This window comes from Ambystoma mexicanum, chromosome 9 (assembly GCF_040938575.1).
Source record: "Ambystoma mexicanum isolate Mex_15411 chromosome 9, UKY_AmexF1_1, whole genome shotgun sequence".
NCBI lineage: Eukaryota > Metazoa > Chordata > Amphibia > Caudata > Ambystomatidae > Ambystoma > Ambystoma mexicanum.
The window spans coordinates 1276347397-1276368969 of NC_090931.1; the positions used below are offsets into that span (position 1 = coordinate 1276347397).

The 21573-nt window shown below is 43.4% G+C and overlaps 1 protein-coding gene across 4 annotated transcripts in view; it reads left to right on the forward strand.

Annotated features, from left to right (window-relative positions):
• STEAP3 (STEAP3 metalloreductase) overlaps positions 1 to 20512 on the forward strand; it is a 176443-nt gene extending 155931 nt beyond the window's left edge. For all 4 annotated transcript variants that reach the window (XM_069616603.1, XM_069616605.1, XM_069616604.1 and 1 more), the window contains 2 exons: positions 5779 to 5943; positions 18581 to 20512. In XM_069616603.1, coding sequence (XP_069472704.1) covers positions 5779 to 5943; positions 18581 to 18880 — 465 coding nt within the window. In that variant the 3' untranslated portion in view covers positions 18881 to 20512. The remainder of the gene's footprint in view (positions 1 to 5778; positions 5944 to 18580) is intronic.
• The last annotated feature ends 1061 nt before the right edge of the window (positions 20513 to 21573 follow it).

The following is a 21573-nucleotide window of genomic DNA, read 5'->3' on the forward strand; positions in this document are numbered from 1 at the left end:
GCAGTTAGGAACTGTATTAGTGTGGAAAGCAGCATTAATTAATCTTGCAAGGAAAGGAGAGGAAAAAGCCCTTGTTGTCTAAAATCATTCTCGGAGGGATCACGTTATCTGGGCCCACAGATGGGTGCATGGTACTTAAGGTTATTAGTAGTTCCACACTGGTTACTTGAGTGAAGTTGAAACGAGGGTGCAACTCTGTTGGGTCCAGATATTGGGAAGGGGAGGAGGCGATGAGTTGGGACGATGAACTCGATGAGTTCATTCAAGCCGTAATTTGATCCTGAATCTTGTCCCTTGCTTTGACTACTTTTTCATGAATGGAAGAACGTCAACCTCTTAGTTTCCTCCCATGCTTTTCTCCATAAATGGTTCTCAAACATTCTGGCTTCTATTAAAACACAAGCTGTAAGTAAACCTCTGGATATAATTTAATGTCCATACTGTGCTCGCATAGCACATTGGCAATACAATTGTGCGGGTTTGCTTTTCTAAATGTAGATTAGTCGAGCAAAGTGTATAAGAACTGTACTTATTACCCTGCCTATTGTTACTTATTTTAGAAATCATTTAATAATAAGCTATGATTTTGGAGGTTTCATTGCAGACACGCATTCAAACACTTGTAGAAATGTCTGACTGCAAAGTTAGACTTGTAGCCATTTTTTTTCTAATTTAAAAAAAAGTTGCTCCCATACTTCATCCATTGTTATAATCTAAAAGGTTGCAATGAACAACTTCATCAGTGACAGAGGCCATTGATTACAGCTGTATAAAATACTGATTAATGTGGAAAACCTTGACGATGATATAAAGGCACATGAAAAGCATTTAACTGGATCTGCAGGTCCAAGCTATATTTTATCTTAACATTTCTAAACAAGTATTTAGTGTAAGTATTGGAATGAAGTACAAAATGAAGTCTGTATGGCTTTTGCGTATGGTAAAGTGGTGTTCCTCTCATAGGCTGTGTGATCGGAGACTGGGATCTTTATCCCACGGCAACATTTTGTTGGAAAAAACTGATTTGTGCGATGGTCCCATACACACGTTATCCCAAGGTGTTATTTTGCACATTTAATTGTGCCAACAAATCTGAATAAACTATGTATTGCACTACAATTGAAGTTCCCAATTATGTTCACCATCCTACAGGCTTGGAAAATGCCATGTCTCTTTGTCTGACTCGCCCCCTAAACCATGTGGCTTAAAAGACAAATTGGCCAAAATATTTTACTAAAATACCATTTGTCCTAAAAGAACTATATACATCATCGTAATACCGCATATTTCTTTCACTGTCCTTTTTTTATTTCCATACCTGATGATACATTTTTGATAAAGTTGATGTTATTGTTATACATTTATTATTTCAATCGGCACCTTTGAGAATAATATCCATCCGTCTTTACTCTCCTGAACACAAGAAATTATTAAGATCCTCCATTAGGTGAGATGCTGAAACGATATACAATAGTACTTTTGCATGAAACGTGTTTGTTGGGGGAGTGGATACAGATGGTTTTACTATTGTGCAACAACTGGCAAGATCTAATGTGAAAGGGCGACCATCGGGCAGCCTACTTACAATGGTAAAACCGAATGTTGGCAGCGCAAAGGCGTAGGTGGCTGACTATTTGAGGGCTCTATTGTGCACCCATGTTTAAATACAAGTTGGGGGAAGCAAGAAAATATTCTAGTTGTTAATGTACAGTGGCACAAGGAGATAGGCCTGATAGATGAAATGATAAATCATCTTATTCTGCTTGTTAATAATTGGAGAGATGAGAATGTGGGAGGGAGGGTTGTGTTGGCAGGGAATCTGAACTCGCATTGTATTGATTTTACTGATTATCACTCGCTTACTTGCTGCCCAAAAGCTAATGACCATAGTGGTCTTGATGAATGGAAATAGTTAACTTCTATTGAGCTAATTGACCTGTGTATGATAAATGGAATATCAGGGATTCACCCGATATAGCATTACACATTGTACAGTGGACTAGCCTGTTCAGTCGTTGACTATATATTTATGGACGAGGATTTGTTGGGGTGTTGTTCCCCCTTGAAAATCACTAAAACTGACAGAAGTGATCATTGCTTCTGTCAGTCTAAGCAGAAGAAGATCCAAGGGATGTGTTGATTAACAAAACAGGCAACCATGGAAGATTGGGTCTTGCAATCGTCAGCTGCATGGAAAAGTAGTACATTTACAGTGTATTATTTTAATCCATGGTTAGATAAAGTATTATCAAACGTACTTTCTTGTAGGCATAGGGTTCAGAAGTCGGTAAATCCGAAACGGCTCCATAAAGTTTATGCTGAATATGCTAAATGAAAATAACGGTTAAGAGCAGATATTAAGGAACTTAAACTTAGGTTTTGAGAAGATAAAGAAATCATGGTAAGTGCAATACAAAAAAACATATTACCTATACAAATTGGATAAAGGGAAGACTTGCCTTACTTCTTGAAAATGATTGTGAGAATATGCTAAGGATTCTGGGCTTTAAAAACCCATTGTCATTTTGGAGATTGATAAATGGTATTGGTTGTTCACAGGTAATGCAGTAGCTAAATCCCATTTCTGAGGAGGTACGGGTGCATCATTTTGAGGCAGTTTTTTCCAGGGGTGAATCGAAATTTGCCTTTGACTTCCCGGATAGTCTTCATGATTGCCAACTGGAAGTCGGTCAGGAAGCCTTTCAGGAGATCATTGCAAAGGTTAGTTCTTCTTGAGTTCTTGGCCCAAATAAATTACCAAATCTGGTCATTCGCAGTAGTCCTGTTGTCTGGTCGAATAATTTGACTTATCTATTCAAGAATATAATTGCGACAAATCGCCTCCCAGGATCCTGGCACGTTGCTTGTTTGATGCCAATTTATAAGAAGGGGGCACGATCGGAACCAAAGAATTATCATCCCATCTCACTCCTGGATACTGATAGCAAAGTATTTGCTAGAATGCTATTGGTTCATCTAGAGCATTGGGGAAGGAGACTGGCGGTTTTAAAAAAATGGCAGACGGGCTTGACAACATTTATGGGTATGTCACTTAATGGTTACATCCTAAAAAGTCTGCAAACTCTGGCCTGGTCAAAAAATTATAAATCTAGCTTTGTGGTGACAATAGATCTTCCTAATGCCTTTGATATGGTGAATAGAGAACTTTTGTGGAAGAAGATATATGCATGGGGGCTTCCAAATGGTTTTTTGAGTTTTATAATTGCTCTCCATGACAATTTCAAGCTACAGGTTCGTCTCAATCAAGAGGGGTTTAGGTCTAGGGCAATCTCAGTGACGAAGGATTAGGCAGGGCATCCTCGCTCCCTGCTTTTTGACTTGTATGTGTCGGACATCGGGGATCATCTGGAAAAGGCAGTTTTTGCATCTCAGAAGTTGGCTCATTTAAAAAATCTCATTGTTCAGCTATGCAGATGACTTCCTGATGTTTGACTGTATGGAGCGAGGATTGCAGTACCTGTTGAATTTCTTCGAATCGTATGCTAGTGAGAATTGCGTAGAAATAAATTCTCAAAAATCAGACGTTATGCAGTGCACATTGTTAAAAAGGGATTTGTCATATACATGGCAAATTGGAGTGGATATACTAGAAAATGTTGATAATTTTATTTACTTGGGGTTTCCAATTTTTAGTAAACCGAAAGTGATGCGAGTCAAGGGCTGATTAAGAGCTCACTCAGTGGCATTGAGTAATGAAATGAGACACATTAACTCAAAATTCAGAACCGTTTCTGTTAAACCGCACATAAAATGTTAGGAAGAAAAACTTATCGCAAGGATGTTATATGGCATTGAGACCTTTTTTTGGTGGGTTTAAAACAATTAGGTTTTATTTGGAGAAAGTTTTTAAATTTACAAAACTCCACTCCAATAGTTGCAATCCAATATGAATTGGGCTTGTGCCTGCTGGAAAGTAGAGCCTTATGGAGGCTTCTATCGTATTACTGCAAAATATTGGACCCTCCGAAAAGCTCCCTTTTTTCTGATCTCCATCAAATTAAATCTGAATGGAAGAACTGCCATGTAACGGATCCTGTGGTTGTGTGCACAAAGGTTCTTGAGGAAAATTGGTCTTTCTGAACAACATCCACTGGTTAATCCAGTGAATGTTAAAAAGATGCTATATAGAGACGCCTGACTAAATACAATGGAGGAATGTCATGCATTTAATTCCCTGGCTTATTTGAAATATGACTATAAAAGACTGGGGTCTGTGGCTCCCTGTTTAGGTTAGGCATCCTAATAGGTTCATATGAAGAACATTTTTTAAGTTTAGAATGAATCTTCATTTAACAAAGTAGTTGTCTAAGATATGGAATTCTAAGGGGAGTGGATGAGTGTTGTCGCTTTTGCAATCTTACAGCTGAATGTCTATCACGGCAATCAGCTTCTTTTGTAATAGCCCTAGTTGGCTTTTTGGATTCTTTGGATATGTTTGAGCAGGTTGATAAGAATGAATGATAGTGCATTTTTACTTTTTGAGAAGAGTGATTTTGTCTTTTAATACTGTTTTTGTTAAGGTTAATGAATTGTGGAATTCTATTTTGAATGTACTAAATGAATGTTTTTTCTTTTTACTTTGTGTATGTGAAAAGTTGAATGTTTGCTTAGGTCAAAAGTATTGAACTGTTGGACCGTTACATAAAAAAAAATAACATTCTTATTTGGATTTTATTTCTTCTTTCAATGTGTTGTTTCTTTTGGTTTCCTTCTATTCTTCTTTTCAGTTGGCTATCTTATTCTTTTGTTTTCTTTTTAGCTGAAATGCCTCTTATGGTTTAGAGGGCAGCTCTCCACTCTTGCTTCTCCACTCTTTTTGACTGCTTACTCTCTTTTCTCTCCTCTTTTCCCTTCTCCCTTTTCCTATCTCCTCCCCTTACTTTCTTCTATGCACTTACTCTATCAGAATTGTCCCTGGACCTAATATGATAGCAACCTCGTCTGTTTCCTCCACCCTCCCATTACTGTTTTTTTCCTCCCCACCACGCCTCCAGCACTATCTGAAATGTCGTCAGGCCTAGTATGATAGTCGCTTGTTTTGTTCCTCCCCTCCCTTTCTGCACCCCTCTCCCTCAACTTTTGTTTTTCTCCGGCTCTACCAGAAATGTCGTCAGGCCTAGTACGGTAGTCGCCTGTTGTTTCCATTTCCTTCCCACTCTCTCCCTCCCTTCCTTATCGATATCTTAACTCTTGCACTATCTGAAATGTCATCAGGCCAAGTACAATAGTTAATTTCACATCCTTACTGTTCATGGCCTGTAAGAATGTGGTTATATTTTCCCTTGTTCCCTCCCTTGCCTTGAAGCGCTTTGAAACACATTGTGTATAGGCGCTATAAAAAGAAACGATCATATCATATCAAGTCTGCATTTTTAAGTGGCACGTCTCTTTGTACAGGACATCTGCTAATGCAGCCTCCTCATGCAACATTGGCGAAAGGATGCTGCGTGAAGGGTATCGGGCCAGTGGGGAGTCTATCACAATGAATCAATGAAAAAAATATGCAGTACAAAAATATGTATTTTTGTGGTCCTTTGGATCACAAGGTTTTAGGTCTTTTCATACAAATGGTTGTACTATTTTTGCACTCATTGCTTGATTTTAAAGAGTATTGGCATGCTTGAGTGTTTAGCGATGATCAAGAAAGAGCAATGTCAAATTGAGAAGATATTGAAGTTAATGTTCTGTACTCAAAAAAAAAAAAGATTTTATTACTGTGTGGTTTAAAAAAAAATGTTTTATTATTTATTCTCATAGGTCCTGGAGAACAGAAACAATGCTTGGATAGAAGAGGAAGTGTGGCGGATGGAGATCTACGTGTCATTTGGAATAATGGCCCTTGGAGTGCTCTCGCTGCTTGCCGTTTCCTCCCTGCCTTCAATTGGGAATTCCCTGAACTGGAGGGAGTTTAGTTTCATTCAGGTGAGGTCTGCAGAGCCTCACAACCTCATTGGTTATTGTGAACGTTGCCATGATTGCTCCGTCTCTCATTGAGGATCATTGTGACTTTTGCAAGGTCTCCTCGGAAATATTGGCTCATTTCTCCAGGAAGAGTGGCCTGCTGTAGGTTTTCCGTTCCCACCCTCCTGTACTCTGCACTCTAGGAACGCTTCTTAGACAATGATGTGAGCTGTAGGTTTTGATACTAATGCATCCTGGTTTGCTTTTGATACATTGATTCTTGCCTTGTCTTTGACCCCCTGTGCAAATAGGGATTAATTTCTAGGGCATCACCTACAATTGCATTGAATTTCAGAAACCTGCCTTAAAACATTACATTATTCTATCCGTTTTTTGCCCACACCCCTCGGTCGAGTGCTGAATTAGGTTTAGGTGTGTTTTTTTTCTCCATTGTCGGTTGATCCGAACTGCTTTTACAACACAAACCCTCACCCAAATATTGTGCCCACACCCGCAGAAGCGCACAGAAACACAACACTTGCACTTACCCGCTCTTCGCGCCTTCATTCTTGCGGGCCGCTGAGGAAGGGCCTGTCCGCAACTGTGCACCCTTGCGAGCAGCGTGGGGCGGGCGCTCAGCCTCTGTGGCCCAGATGAATGCAACCAACGGTATAGCGTTTTCTTGCTAGTGTTCAATAGATTGAGAGTAAAAGACTCATTTTTAATTCATGCTGCAGCGTTTTTGTGCACTGCTTCCTTATGTGGTTTCCCAAGGTTCAGTGCTTGCCTAATTGCTTGCTTCTTAAAAAAAATTCTACATGTTTTACCATACACTGCTCATTTCGGTTGCATCACATCTTTGCGTTGATACCCAGCTTCTACTTTTCGAGCATTGATTCTATAATGCTAATAGACGCTATAAAAGGAGTCGACAACTCCTAGAGCAGGAGCTGGAAGTAGCTCCTAGTGCGTCAGGATTATCCTCTGGCCAGGCGTTACTCATCAGGACCCAGGAGCTATTCAGGTCCAGTCTCGTGAATGGAGGGCCTGAAATGCCCATGCCTTGTACCCCTCCTTTTATTGCTATGTCTTGTACTCTGTTGCGGTTTCTGTTGAATCCTCCGTATCTTGCCATGCTGCTTTACAGGTCTTCCCTTTTTACTTTTTCCTTAAATTGCTTTTTTCACACTCTTTAAATTGCTTTCCCTTGCATTTATTTTACATTTATAAATGCCTTCCCTTTAGATCTTCAATCCTGCTGCTACCCCTCCTTTAGTCTTTACCTAGCTTTGCTGCCACATCACTACACGTGTAACGACATTACTCTCTCTTGCTCACACGTTATCTCTGCTCTTGCTACAGAATGAGGCACTGAGACATAGTATACAACAAATCGAACTTCCAAATGAGATGCAACTAGAACTTTGTGTACAGAACTTATGACCATTCGTGTTCACTTGTCTTCTAGAGGTTTACTAATTCACCTTTTAAGCAAATACCCAGACGGTGTTCATATTCAGGTAGGTATATTTATGTGGCACCAGTTGGCTTGGTGAGCCAAATGTATGTAGCTCCTGGTGGCTGTTGGTGTCAAGCTAACCAGAATCGTCTAGGCTCTGACGAGGAGTTACGTAGCTCCCAGCTATTTCACACCTTGTCTTGTCTTCCTACAGTCAACTGAGATGGTATGTTGTTTTCTCTCCGTCTTTCTAAGATGTCCTAGACAGGCCGCAGGTTAAGCGTTCGCCTCAGACATGGTGCTAGCTTCCTTGTGGCAAGTTTGAATCTTGGAAGGGTTTACTTGGCCCTTCATTCTTAAGGCAATACATTGAGTGCTATTACATTGTGTAATATAATATCTATTATTATGATGCTTAGATGCATTTCCCCAATGCCCATGTCTTCCAGTAGCACCCCAGTGAATATTCATTTTACTACGCCTTCTATCCCTGGCTTCTACTGTTGCCTGTTCTATTGGATTTCAATTTAAGATACCCAACTTTCCTATGGAAAATTCATTCGCTTACTTCTTCCTGCTCAAAACATTCAGTATTAAGAAATGTGTTGTCTATTGCCATTTACTTTTTTGGGCTGTAGTATGGTTTTATTATAACTATTCTTGTTTCTCTCTCTCTCTCTCTCTCTCTCTCTCTCTCTGTGTTCTCTCATCTCTTTTCAGTTCTTTGTTTTCGCTCTCTTTGGATCTGATTTGGATTCTCTTATTCGTAACCTATTCCTTCATATGTAGCCCCACTTTAGTGGTTCACTGTATCTAATTGCCTCCAATTACACTTTCTTTTTCTTGTCTTCATATCTTTCTACTCTCCCAGTTATACCCTATATTTTGGGTGTTTGCTCTCTTGGTTAAAATTCTTGAAGTCTGATGTCAAACTTACACTATCCTGCAAAAATCTTGAAGTAGCACGTATGCAAAGATTTTCTCAACCACGTGGAACCCAACGGATAACTGGATCAGTCGCAAGTTGATTTTTGGACCAATGAGAGCAACTGAATTGGCTCTCCTCTCCATATGGGACACCCTATGACAACAAACCCAATCGGCCCTCATACTACTAGACATATCAGCAGTCGTTGAAACGATTAAGCACACAACCTTAATCAGAAGATTGTAAGAACCAGCATTCAAAACTCTGCTCTACAATGGCTAAAATTATTCCTCACTGACCGGACCAAAAGAACCTACCTACCACTGTATACCTCATGCACAGAAAGCATTGTTTGGGTGTGTTTGACCAAATTTCTTTTTATCGCTGCAAACTGACTGCAATTTATCTGCTTGGGGCCCAATTTGGATGCACAATCATTTTTGTTGGGTTTTTTTTGTCCCCCACCTCCAATTTTAAGGAAGCGGGGTACACTCCTGCACTCCCAAAATTGTAAAATATCAAACATGAGGAGCGGGGGACATCCCTGCAACCCCTGTTCTCCAGGGTTGGTACTTTGCAAAATATACAATCAAATTGCCCCGAAGGCCAAATCACCCGTGCAAAATTCAATCAAATTAGTCATTGGGTCAATTGTTTTAGGTCAAATAGGCTAATACCGTGAGCATCACTTGCTGTGTAGCACAAGGATCAAGCCACTTACCCACTCCTCGTCTATATATATATATATATATATATTTCTGAGGCTTGTGGAATCTGCTTAGATCACATGCTGTGCATAGGCCGACATCTAGTGGAAGCTGCGGAGTATTACAGTTTGTTTTTCGAAAGTCGAAAATGGGGCGTCGACACAGGCGTGCCAGTAATACTATCCCTAGTGTGACGTCCACTGTACCCAAGATCCCTCACGCGTGTAGGATCCTCAGATTGTTTTTTTCCGCCATACTGGTCGGAAGCATCTTGCGGAGTTCCCTGGCCTTAGCCATACTTTTGCTGTTATTATAATTATAATTCTTATTCTTTCCCTTCCCCACCCCAACGTCGACCCTCAACTTCGACGACGGCTGGAGAAGTCATCGACCGTCGACTGCTGCACGACGGATCTGGGCCTCGGAAGGCCGCTGGCCTCGGCCCGGGCCTAGTAGGCCGCTGGCCTCGGCCCTTACAAGTAGGGAGAGTGGGGGGTGGTACATACTCTTCACTCTGGATATATAGTTACATTTTATATATTCCTACACTTAGCAGCCCGCTGCCTTAAGGTGCGTATGGAGGGTACCCCTTTTCAATTCTGCCCCAAGTGCAATCGCAAATACCCTTGGGTCGACAGGCACGCCACGTGCAATCTCTGCTTGCCGAGGGATCACCCCGAAGCGAACTGCAGAGCGTGTAGTAGGTTTAAACCTAAGACACTTAAGGACCGTTCGACAAAGCGTTGGGCCCACCACGCCAGGCAGGAGGCCATGGCAGCGGAGGGCGCCTTCAGCGATGGCAGCGACGCCGTACTTTCGGACGGCGAGGGCATTACGGCGTCGAAAGACAGCCGACGAGCGCAGGTCCCCGACCTCGGAAGGTCGTCCGGCAGGGCGGCTATGGGGAAGACCCCCGGCGACGCAAGCGCTACACACCTAACACACACTAAACACACTAAGACCAACCGGACCTCGACGACGTCGACTTCCCGGAAAGAGGCACAAAAAGAACGGTCCGACTCGGTGTCCTCTGGGCGCTCTCGATCGAGATCGCCTCACGACGCAAGGCAATCATCCACTCTTGCCAAGAGTGCCTCGCTACACACATTAACGGAAGTTCGATCGTCGGGAGACGAAGACGACTTCCACCCCCAGGCCGCGCTCCAAGATACCGAGACCGCGGTTAACACCAGTGAGGCCCCACGCCCGAAGCACACAGATACCTCTCCAGACCCTCGGCGCCAGGCGTCGAAAGTCTCTGGGGCCTCCAAGGGACAGGGAAAACATTTTTCCACGCACGGGGAGGGGGGGAAACAGCAGAAAGGACAGCCTTCCACTCCTGTAAAGCCATCCTCTCACCCTAGGCAGACAAGCAAACACAAGTCTACCCTTGAAAAGTCCCATAAATCATCACCTGCTAAAGTAATACCCTGTTCCAGGGAATGGTCCAGTGAAGACATAGACAGGGTTATGTCTAGGATGTCTTCCTTGGCTGATTTTTATGATAAGAACCCAGAACACTTTCTTTCATATAACCCTCAAGGGGCCACACCCTCAGGCTCCTCCGATCCTATCCCGCTAAGTAAAAAGCCCCGGTTCGAAAGGCCGGAACCCTTCGAGGTTCAGCCTTACTCCACTCCATATTCTACTCCACTCCCCAGTTACCAGGGACAAGTTTTCCCTGAAGAGGACCAGGAGTTTGACATTATGGAAGAACAAACCGGGACAGATTACTATGCAGAGGATGAGGACCTGGAGGAGGGAGAAGATGAGCAGGAAATTTACAGAGTAGATTCCCCAGTACAAAGCGAAGCCCCAGTTACTGACTCTCCAGTTGATAACCAGCCCCTCCTTAACGAGGTTCTCGCTCGAGCAGCGGAACACTTCCACATCGACACCCACGGTGTACAGGAGGAAAGGGACTTCGCGGAGGAGTTTGTAGGAGAGAGAAGACCGGTCGCTCAGACCATCCCCATCCTCAAATCCATCCAACGAAGAATAGATCCTTCCCTGGTGAATCCGAACCTCACCAGAGCTGTCAACCCCAGAATTGAAAAGATTTTCCGGGCAGCCCAGTCTGACCCTCTGTATATAAGGGGACATCTTAAACCAGATTCCCTAGTGGTTACCAACACTAGAAAAAGGGCTGGCACGCCCTTATCTTCATCAGAAGCTCCTCCCGACAAGGAGAGCAAAAAACTTTACGGGTTTGGCAGGAAGGTAGCCTCAACGTCCGCCTACCAAGCAAGGATTGCGAATTCCACCACCCTGTTGGCTAGTTACAATTGCCATCAATGGGAAGAAGTCGCGGCGCTCATTGCCTCTGCTCCAGAACCGTTAAAGGGCCAGCTGGCTCGGATCTCGGCAGAGGGGAGAGCCGTGTCTGGTTGCATTTTAAAAGCAACTTTCGACGCCGCTGACAACGCAGGGAGATTGATAGCAGAAGGTACTGTTATCAAGAGACATGCGTGGTTACGGCAGTCGGGATTCAAGACAGAAACCCAGGCTTCTTTAATAGACAAGCCAGTGGAACCCGACCTATTGTTTGGGAAAGCGGTCGAAGACGCACTTAAAAATGCCAAAGATGAATATGAGACTCTCAAATCCCTTGGCCAGCTTACCAACAAACCCCCTAACCAGAGGGGGAACAGTAATTTTCGTCGCCCACGCGGCCAAAATTCACAAAGAGGCAACTATGCCCAGGGACAGGGTACACAATGGAATAACAACCAGCAGTCTACCCAGAGTTACGGCAGGGGTAACAAGAGAGGTCGTGGAAGAGGCAGAGGCAGCCCCAACAAGGGAGGTGGCACGCCTCCACCAAAACAGTGACGCTCAGTTCAGGGTCCCTTGCCACGCAACCCCAGTAGGGGGACGCATTTCCACCTTCACCCAGGCTTGGGAAGGGATCACCTCAGACAGATGGGTGCTGTCAACAATATCCGCAGGATATTGTATAGAACTACTGCAGCGTCCCCGGAACCATCTTCCACGACAAAGAGTGCACTCCCTAGAGCATCAAAGGATCCTTCTCGAGGAGATCGCCATTCTGCTAGAAAAGGACGCGATAGAACTCGTCCCAGGACACCAGGTAAACAAGGGTATCTATTCAACTTACTTTCTTGTGCCAAAGAAAGATTTGACAATGCGCCCAGTATTGGACTTACGGCCTGCCAACAAATATGTCAAGCCCCAAAAATTCCGTATGACCACGCTACAAGAGGTAATCCCCCTCCTAAAAAAGGGGGATTACATGGCAACCTTGGATATGAAAGATGCTTATTTTCATATTTCCATGCTCCCAGCGCACAGGAAGTACTTGCGCTTCAAGGTGGACAGCCGCCACTACCAATTCAAGGTACTGCCCTTCGGGATAGCTTCAGCACCAAGGGTATTCACCAAGGTACTGGCGGTGGCGGCTGCACACCTACGCAGGGAAGCAATCCCGGTGTACCCTTATCTGGACGACTGGCTCATAACGGGGGAAACCCCAGGAATTTGCAGGTCAAACATTCAGAGGACTATCGACCTCCTCCACGAATTAGGCTTCTCCATCAACGAGAAAAAGTCAAGTCTGGTGCCAAGCACCTCAAAACAGTTTCTAGGAGCTATCCTAGATACTCAGAAAGGATTGACCTTCCCTTCGGAAGAGAGAATTCGGAATATACTTCTGCAAATTCCGTATTATCAGTCAGGTCAACAGATAACAGTACGCAAAGCTATGCGGTTACTGGGCATGATGGCGTCATGCATTTACCTGGTCCCCCACGCGCGTCTGCGCATGCGTCCCATGCAGGAATGGTTGGCGAAACAGTGGTCTCAGGCAAGTGGTCATTGGGACGATCTAGTGGTCGTTTCGCCAACACTCGTACAGAGCCTACACTGGTGGACAAGAGAGAATCTCGCAAAGGGGAAACCCTTTTACGATCCCGAAGTACAAGCCGTGGTGACTACAGATGCATGCCTGACTGGGTGGGGAGCTCACCATCTCCACCACACAGCTCAGGGTCTCTGGTCCCACTCAGTAGCCAAGAACCACATCAATCTGCTAGAGCTTCTGGCAGTATTCCGAGCGCTAAAGGCGTTCGAGCCCCATCTACTGAACTTGTCGGTGCAGGTCAGGACGGACAGCACGACAGCCATGTTCTATCTGAACAAGCAAGGGGGGACTCGTTCGCCAAATCTGTCCAAGCTTGCCCAGAAAATATGGATATGGGCACTCAGACGGAACATCTTCCTGTCATCGCAACATGTTCCAGGGGAGCTCAATTCCCTAGCGGATGCTCTAAGCAGAGACTCCCTCCCAGAAGAACACGAATGGGTCCTTCACAGAGACGTAGTAGAAGATCTCTTCTCTCAGTGGGGTTTCCCCACTATAGACCTATTCGCCACAAGCGAAAACAAACAATGCCCAGGATTTGCATCCAGGTTCCCCCAGCCAGACTCCCAAGGGAATGCCCTGTGGATGAACTGGTCGGGGATGTTTGCGTACGCTTTTCCACCAACTCCTCTCATCAGGAAGGTGGTGTACAAGATGAACAAGGAATCGATGACGCGCATCCTAGTTGCTCCCATGTGGGCGAGACAACCATGGTTTCCACACCTACGCAGGATGGCGGTGTGCGAACCCATCAGACTCCCAGCCTGGTACAACCTACTGTCCCAGCAACAGGGTCAAACAGTGCATCAGAAACCCAACTCTATGAACCTAGCAGCATGGCTCCTGAAGTCATAGAGTTTGGACATCTCAAATTACCGCAGAGGTGTATGGACATTCTAAAGGAGTCCAGGAAACCAAATACAAGGCACTGTTACTTTGATAAGTGGAAAAGATTCGTTATCTGGTGCCAGAATAAACAAATCAACCCGGTTGATTGCACTCCTTCCAACGTTGTAACATACATGCTCCACCTGCTGGATGCAGGGTTGGTTTTTAACTCGCTAAAGGTACACCTGGCAGCCCTCTCGGCTTACACCACATCCCATAACAAGGTCTCGTGGTGGAAAGTACCAGTGGTTAAAGCCTTCATGGAAGGAGTAAAGAGACTTCACCCTCCTATTTCGAACCCACCGCCAGGATGGGACCTCAACGTGGTGCTAGCTAAGCTCATGGGACCCCCATTCGAACCCATGCATAAAAGTAGTCTCAAACACCTGACTTATAAAACGGCCTTCTTAGTAGCCATTACCTCCATAAGAAGGGTCAGTGAAATTCAGGCTCTGTCAGTGCAGGATCCTTTCTTTACTATCCACAAGGACAAACTGGTTTTACGCACACACCCTAGGTTCTCACCTAAATTCATATCCAAGTTCCATGTAAACCAGTCCATCGAGCTTCCGGCTTTCTTCCAAAACCCGCAAAGCTCGGCTGAGGTGAAACTACACACCCTAGATGTGCGTAGGGCGGTCCTATACTATGTAAATAAAACCAGACCGCTAAGGAAAACAGATCAACTGTTTGTCTCCGTAGCTACAGGCAGAGAGGGGGATCGCGTCTCTAAGGGCGCCATCTCGAAGTGGATTATCAACTGTATACAGCTGTGTTACTCTCTTGCTGAAAAGACTCTGCCTTTTACGCCAAGGGCCCACTCTACTAGAGGCATTGGTGCCACTCTGGCTTTCATTGCAAATGTTCCCCTCGACACCATTTGCAAAGCGGCTACTTGGAGCTCTATTCACACTTTTACTCAGCATTACTGCATTGACACTCATTCCAAGACAGATACACAAGTGGGACAAGGGGTTCTAAGACACCTGTTTGCTCATGACCCTTCTCACATCCCACCTCCTTCTTCTGGTACTGCTCGCTAATCTATGCACAGCATGTGATCTAAGCAGATTCCACAAGCCTCAGAAGGGATACATTACTCACCGTAATCGTATTTCTGATGCTTGTATCTGCTTAGATTCACATGCGACCCACCCTTCCTCCCCTCCGAGAGAAGGCGCATGATTGCTTGTAGTCTTACCTTTCTGTCTATCTGCTTGGATTATCTGTACTCACGCTACTCCTCATGCTGCCTCATGTCAGAAAAAATACAATCTGAGGATCCTACACGCGTGAGGGATCTTGGGTACAGTGGACGTCACACTAGGGATAGTATTACTGGCACGCCTGTGTCGACGCCCCATTTTCGACTTTCGAAAAACAAACTGTAATACTCCGCAGCTTCCACTAGATGTCGGCCTATGCACAGCATGTGAATCTAAGCAGATACAAGCATCAGAAATACGATTACGGTGAGTAATGTATCCCATATATATATATATATATATATATATATATATATATATATATATATATATATATATATATATATACAGACTTTTAAAATATTTACTTAATAAAGAAGGGATTTTAAATCTACTTTGGCTGTGGCAAGATTTGTGAAAACAACTGTGTGGAACTCCGGGAGTGCGATATATATATATATATAGCGGTGCTCATCGAAATGTACGGTCTTGCATGCTACACCTACGCTGACGACACCCAGCTCAAAGATGACAACCAACAATGACCCAGACAATGCTCTCAATGCTTCATTGATGTAAAGAGCTGGATGACAACCTAAAATTTCACCCAACGAAAACAGAAATATCGATGACACACGAAACGAAACACACACCACTCACCTGGATCTAAATGGGTATTCTACCGAAAACCTCCACTGTAATATATATCCTCAGAATACTCCTAGCCTTACACTTACTCCTTCTTTAGGTTAACTTCCAACACAGAACCCTTGCAATCATCTCCTTGAATTATCAAGAATAGACAATGCGAACAGTCTATACCTAAGAATGCCCAACTACCTCACCAGGAAACTACAACTGATCCAAAACACAGCAGCAAGACTTCTCCTCAATCTAAACGGAAAAACACATCACCCCAGCCCTGAGAGGTCTACATTGTTTACCAGCCAAAACACGAATTGGGTTTAAAGTCCTTTGCATTGCCCACACAGCACTACATGGACAGGGAGCTAAATTGCTACAATCAAAAATCACTGAATTAGAACCCTGAGATCAAGTACTGACCTCTGCATAGAAAAAAAGACACTACGAGAAAAACAAAGTTAGAGGAACCGCTTTCTCCATTCTCATAGCCAAACTATGGAAGTCGATCCACAAGGAAGTTAGGATGATTTCAGAAACCCTTGACTTTGTGGAAACAGCTTAAAACCTGGTTCTTCAACTTGCCGGGATAGAAACTGATCATCAACTGCCAGACAATCACCATCTCCTACCCCCCTATTATGCGGCAATACATGGCATTCAGGCACTGGATGTCTCCCATCTGAAAGCAATAGACCCCAGTGCTCAAAGCGCACCAAGAAAGCGGGCCAGCACAGATGTCAGTTACTTCTGGTTCTCCACACTTCAGTTGAGCACACCACCAGTCTTAACCCTCTTTCCACCCTAGCACACTCCCTCTTTGCCTTACAGACCAAGAGAGTGCCTGGAGACCATGCAAATGGCAGTGGTGCGCTGTATAAATCAACATAGCATAAGTCACTGGTCTGTCTCCATTGGCTGTTCTTGTCAGACATCACTGTGAATCACTTTGGTCCAAGTCGCAGATGTATATTTTCATTGATGGCCTAACAAGAGTGCTTGCCACTATTCCTTTTGGTGTGGCATCATTTAAGCTATTTGCTCGAAATGCACTGATCGAAGAATGGGACCAAATTTACATACAAAAATGCACAACAAAATCTGACTACCATCAGCATAAATGTTATCATTGGAAGCTGAATGACGACACAAATGAAAAGGATGTGGTACTACATTAAAGCTAGGTTATTTCTAAAATATATTTAGCCAGTTGAAAGATGGAACATTATTTTAAAAATTGGACACTGCAGTTGTAATGCTATATATCATTACCCAGTAATAGTGTTTCTTTGGCTTGTATTAAATGTGTGTGGGGATCTAAAGGCATTCTGTTGGTCGGCGTTGGGTGTATTACTGGCCGTCTACTTGACAGCTGAAGTTTTTACCTGGTCGAAATATGTCTTTCCAGCCTTGCTCACATGCAACCAACCGATGGCATGAAAAAACTATCTGAGAACATCTAGCGTGAAAAAGATTATAGGTGCCTACACACGTAGCAGCGGGATAGTGTGACAGGGATAGAGCCCCGTTAATGCCTTTTGCTTTGGAAGTAAACCACTTTTATTACTCAAGGCCAATCATTAGATGGATGCCTATGCAAAACATTTGAGTTTAAACGGATTCAGAAGACTAAAAAACTATATGTATATATTAATTTGAGCCAAGTCGCACATTCCACAACGCCACCTAGTAGCCATCGCTGGAAGTTCACCTTCAGTTCTGAGCCACAACAGCAAGGCATTGTGGGTATGCAAATTAACGTAAATGCAAAGCTTTTCTCCAGGAAATTCTTTGTCGGAGGGCAGTGCTATTTTATACATAGCTTAGATAGCTTAATCAACCCAAAACAGACATTTTGCAAGGCTGTCAGGACAACTACATACCTGGTTTCACCCTTATTAGGGATCACCAGTGCAGCATAAAATAGCACTGCCCTCCTAGACCAAGACAATTTCCTGGAGAAAAAGTCTTGCATTTACGCAAAAAAAAGCCCCAGAATCGGTGGCAACATGGAACTGAGAATGCCATGTAACCTGCACTTCCCCATGTACCCACCACATGTTCTGTACCTGATGGTGACTGACCTGCTACTATGTAAAGCTAGCTCTATGATGATTGTTTGGCTATGCATCATCTGTACTTGTTATTGTATCACCCTAGGGTACCATGTTCTGTAAATGTGTAACCGCTGTAAATGTGTAACTTCTGTAACCAAGCTGTAAACCTTCTTGTTCTCATGCGCCCTGCTACCTCAGGGTCTGGTGCGCACAACAAATAAACAAACAAACTAGTTTACCCTCAAAAAGATGGTGCCCAGGATCAGGACTAGTGAAGTTATGGTTTTAGATCCACCATGAAAAGTGGAACATGTGCTTGATTTTCTTCTGCTTATCTTTTTTAAAATTATGTCCATGCATTTGAAGCAAGCTTGTTTCTTATTTACATGCGTTGGCCATATATTGGAAATATTTGGAAATACTATAGCTTAATGCATTGGTCGTGTCAGTGGAAATGAAGTTGGAGGGTGTTGAGGAATAGGGGTGGTGGGATACAGATGTATACTGTTGTGATTTACAGATAATGCATTACATTACAGTGGCATAATTAACTATTTACACAAAATATGTACCCTGATCTTTACAAATTGCCACAGGATCAGTAAGAATAAACCATTGGAAGCCTCCTGTTGTGTCAAACATCACATCTGTTATCTAGTAGAGTGAGTGGTGATGACAAATGGTGTGTGTTCCTCCTTGCACAGCACTACATTGCTACCCATCTAGAGTTGCACTGTATAAATCCAACACATGGTTATAGTTGCAAATAAGCATACTGATCTCTAAAAGCACTGTAGATAATGAAAAAAACAAAGTGTACCAAATAGGTTGGAATTAATCAGATTGACTTGATTCAAATGATGTTTTATTTTTGTTCTTTCTTTTCATGTAGTCCTCACTTGGATTCGTTGCTCTGGTGATCGCCACTCTTCACACCCTTACTTTTGGATGGAAAAGGGCCTTCGATGGAAATCAGTACAAGTTCTACCTGCCTCCAACGTTTACGCTCACGCTTCTGGTGCCTTGTGCCATTATCCTATCCAGGATAGTGCTGTTTATGCCGTGTGTGAATAGACAACTGATGCGCATACGTAGGGGGTGGGAGAAGGGGAGGTATGTTACCTTTGCATCGCCCAACTCAACACAACAGTCGAACGAGTACTTGAGTAGAGAAAGCACTAGTATTGTGTAATCGTTTCTCATTAAGTTGAATTCTGAAACGTTAAATTTCAGGATGTGTATTTGGCCAAGTAAGGCTTTGTGTACATTTCTCGAAGGGACCATGGGATGGGAATTCATCCCATTAAGCAGCCATTTGGCAGATGCTAGAGTTCAGTTCTTGTTTTTTCAATCCCAAATTACAATTCTCTCTCTGGATTGGGTGCTCCAATTATGCTGTGTCCTGTAAACTCTTCTAGAAATTTGGTGAGAAATGAATCTAAAAATTGACAAATGGACCTGCCTGCTGTTTTAGTGTTCTGGCTAATTCTAGACAGCAAGCATTCAAAGCTGGAATGACACTGTCCTAAAGTGTCATTTACTCCATTGCTGGCATTGGTAAATCGCAGTAATGTCGGGGATACAGATGGAAGTATCTACAGTACGTATCGGTTTGAATACGTTGATGACCCCGCTCTCAGATTGCACTCGAGCCTGTAGTAATTCACACGTTTAACTGCATTACTTTTCCTTGCTATCGCCAACTAGCAGAAAATGTGTCCCATGTGCAGTTTGTACGATTTGGGCACTATGTTCTTTCCCTCGACTGTGAATATGTATTTTTAACACACGTTTGCGCCAAGACCATGTTGCCTTAGCAGTAATGCCGCTCCCCATTAGCACTAGGGGTGCCTTTGCCCTTGTGCAAAAATGTATTGAGAGAAGTAGGTTTTTGCACTAGGGTACATTTTGCTCTATTGGCTATGGTGTGCAAAGTTGCACTTGCACTGGGGAAACGTTTCTGTAATGGGGCTCCTGGAGTGAATGATGGCAGCGTTGATTATCGATAGAAATGGCCTGTATTGCAAGGGCATGGACATTTGGTATGTTATGCTGACAGCAAGATCTTCTTGCCACTGCCTTGAACTGTACACAATTGAATTACTGCTGGTATTAAAATATTACCTATACTATACGGGCAAAATACAGGCCGGGTATAAAAAACACTTTGCCGGGTATATTTCAGTGCTACAGTTATGGCCATGTGTCCTTAAATTATTGATTATAAAGCACATTATTAAAAAATACCTCCCAGAAATGTATTGAATGACTACCTAATGTATTTTCAGTTTTGCCTTAGGTGGTGTCGCTATTGCAATGGGAAGCATGTCAACACTTGGACAATAATGGATTTGTAGTGGGGTACTTTTCACTGCTCTTAAAATGTAATATGTTACGGCTATCTGTATTGTTTACCGCTGCTGGGAAATGTCTACCTGCAGGTATCTCAGTTGTTGCTGGAAAAAGATGATATGTTTTCCACTGGTAGTATTTTTACCTCTGGCGGTAACTGCCCAACTGTACAGTATTTACTGCTGCAGCGAATTGTATACCACCAGAAGAAATGCATCCGAGCAAAAACATTGGGAAAACTGACCAATCACTTACTTTGTCAGAGCGGAAATGCACTGCTGGCTGTAGATCTTAGACAATAAGGGCCAAAGAGGGGAGAGTTGTATTCCATGCTGTAACCAAAGGTACTGAAATGTTACTCTTTAAAACCTGCCTTAAGTGAAGCTATGCACTTATTGGGTAAAATGTAAGACAGACCCATTTATATTGTTGGTCCCTTTTTTATTGAAATAAAGTTATAATGATGCTGTAATTCTTACTCCAAATTTGTGTGTGTATTCAGTGAAACAATGTTCGTTGAAGTGATGTTAAATGCAACGAAACTCTTGAAAATTCGGCAGGTCTTGGAAGCTACGCCACCCACATGTCTGACATTAACATCGACTCTGAGCCCACTGATGACATCAGAGATGGACTACACAGGCAAAAGTCGCAGGCCTATGCTAGTGCTGATCTCCGATATATAGTGCTTTTGATGTAGAGGAGTCAAACATAGGGTAACTGTGTGCATCAATAAAATGTGGAATGTTAATAAACATTGATTCCTAGAAGGTATACGAAGCTCCTGCGAAATTCCTCTTGTGGTGCCCACGGTGTAGATGCACACCCCTAGTCACTGACTTACCTGAAAGCCATTTCTTCGTTAATCTCATTGATTTGCTACTGTTCGTCCACATCTGTAACCAAAGTTCTCCCGGATGTTAAAACCATGGGGAGGGGAAAGAAATCATAATATATTCAATTCATCTGCCCACCACTGCTCCCTTATCCTTATTTTGTCCATATTGGCTGCACCAATGTAGGACTTCACCACGTGAGAACACTCCATGGTGGCTTTGCCAGTAATGCCAATCAAAATCCCATGCCATTGTGAGACACTAAACCCAGATTAGCTGCAGCAATGTAACATTTATAATTATGGCTTTGCCCAGGAAGCCAGTACGAATACCATGCCACTGTAAGAGTAAAAACCATGTCCTTTCTAGTGGAATCAATGAGGGCCCTTCTCATGTAAGAAAACTCATGTTCACTTTGCTCATAATTCCACTCAAAATGCTATAAGAAACTATGCCCCATTGCCATATCACGTAACTCCCCCGTCCCCAGACATGTAAACACACCTTGTGTTGGCCTTGCTCATAATGCAGGTACAATTGTCAATCCACTGTGAATCCGTAGTTACTACACCTATGTAGACCCTCCACACATTTCTTGCCCATAATGGCACTAGGTATGTTGGAAACTGTACCCATACTGACTGCACTAATATAGCCCCCTGAGCCACGTAAAGAACACTCATTTTTTTCACTTTGC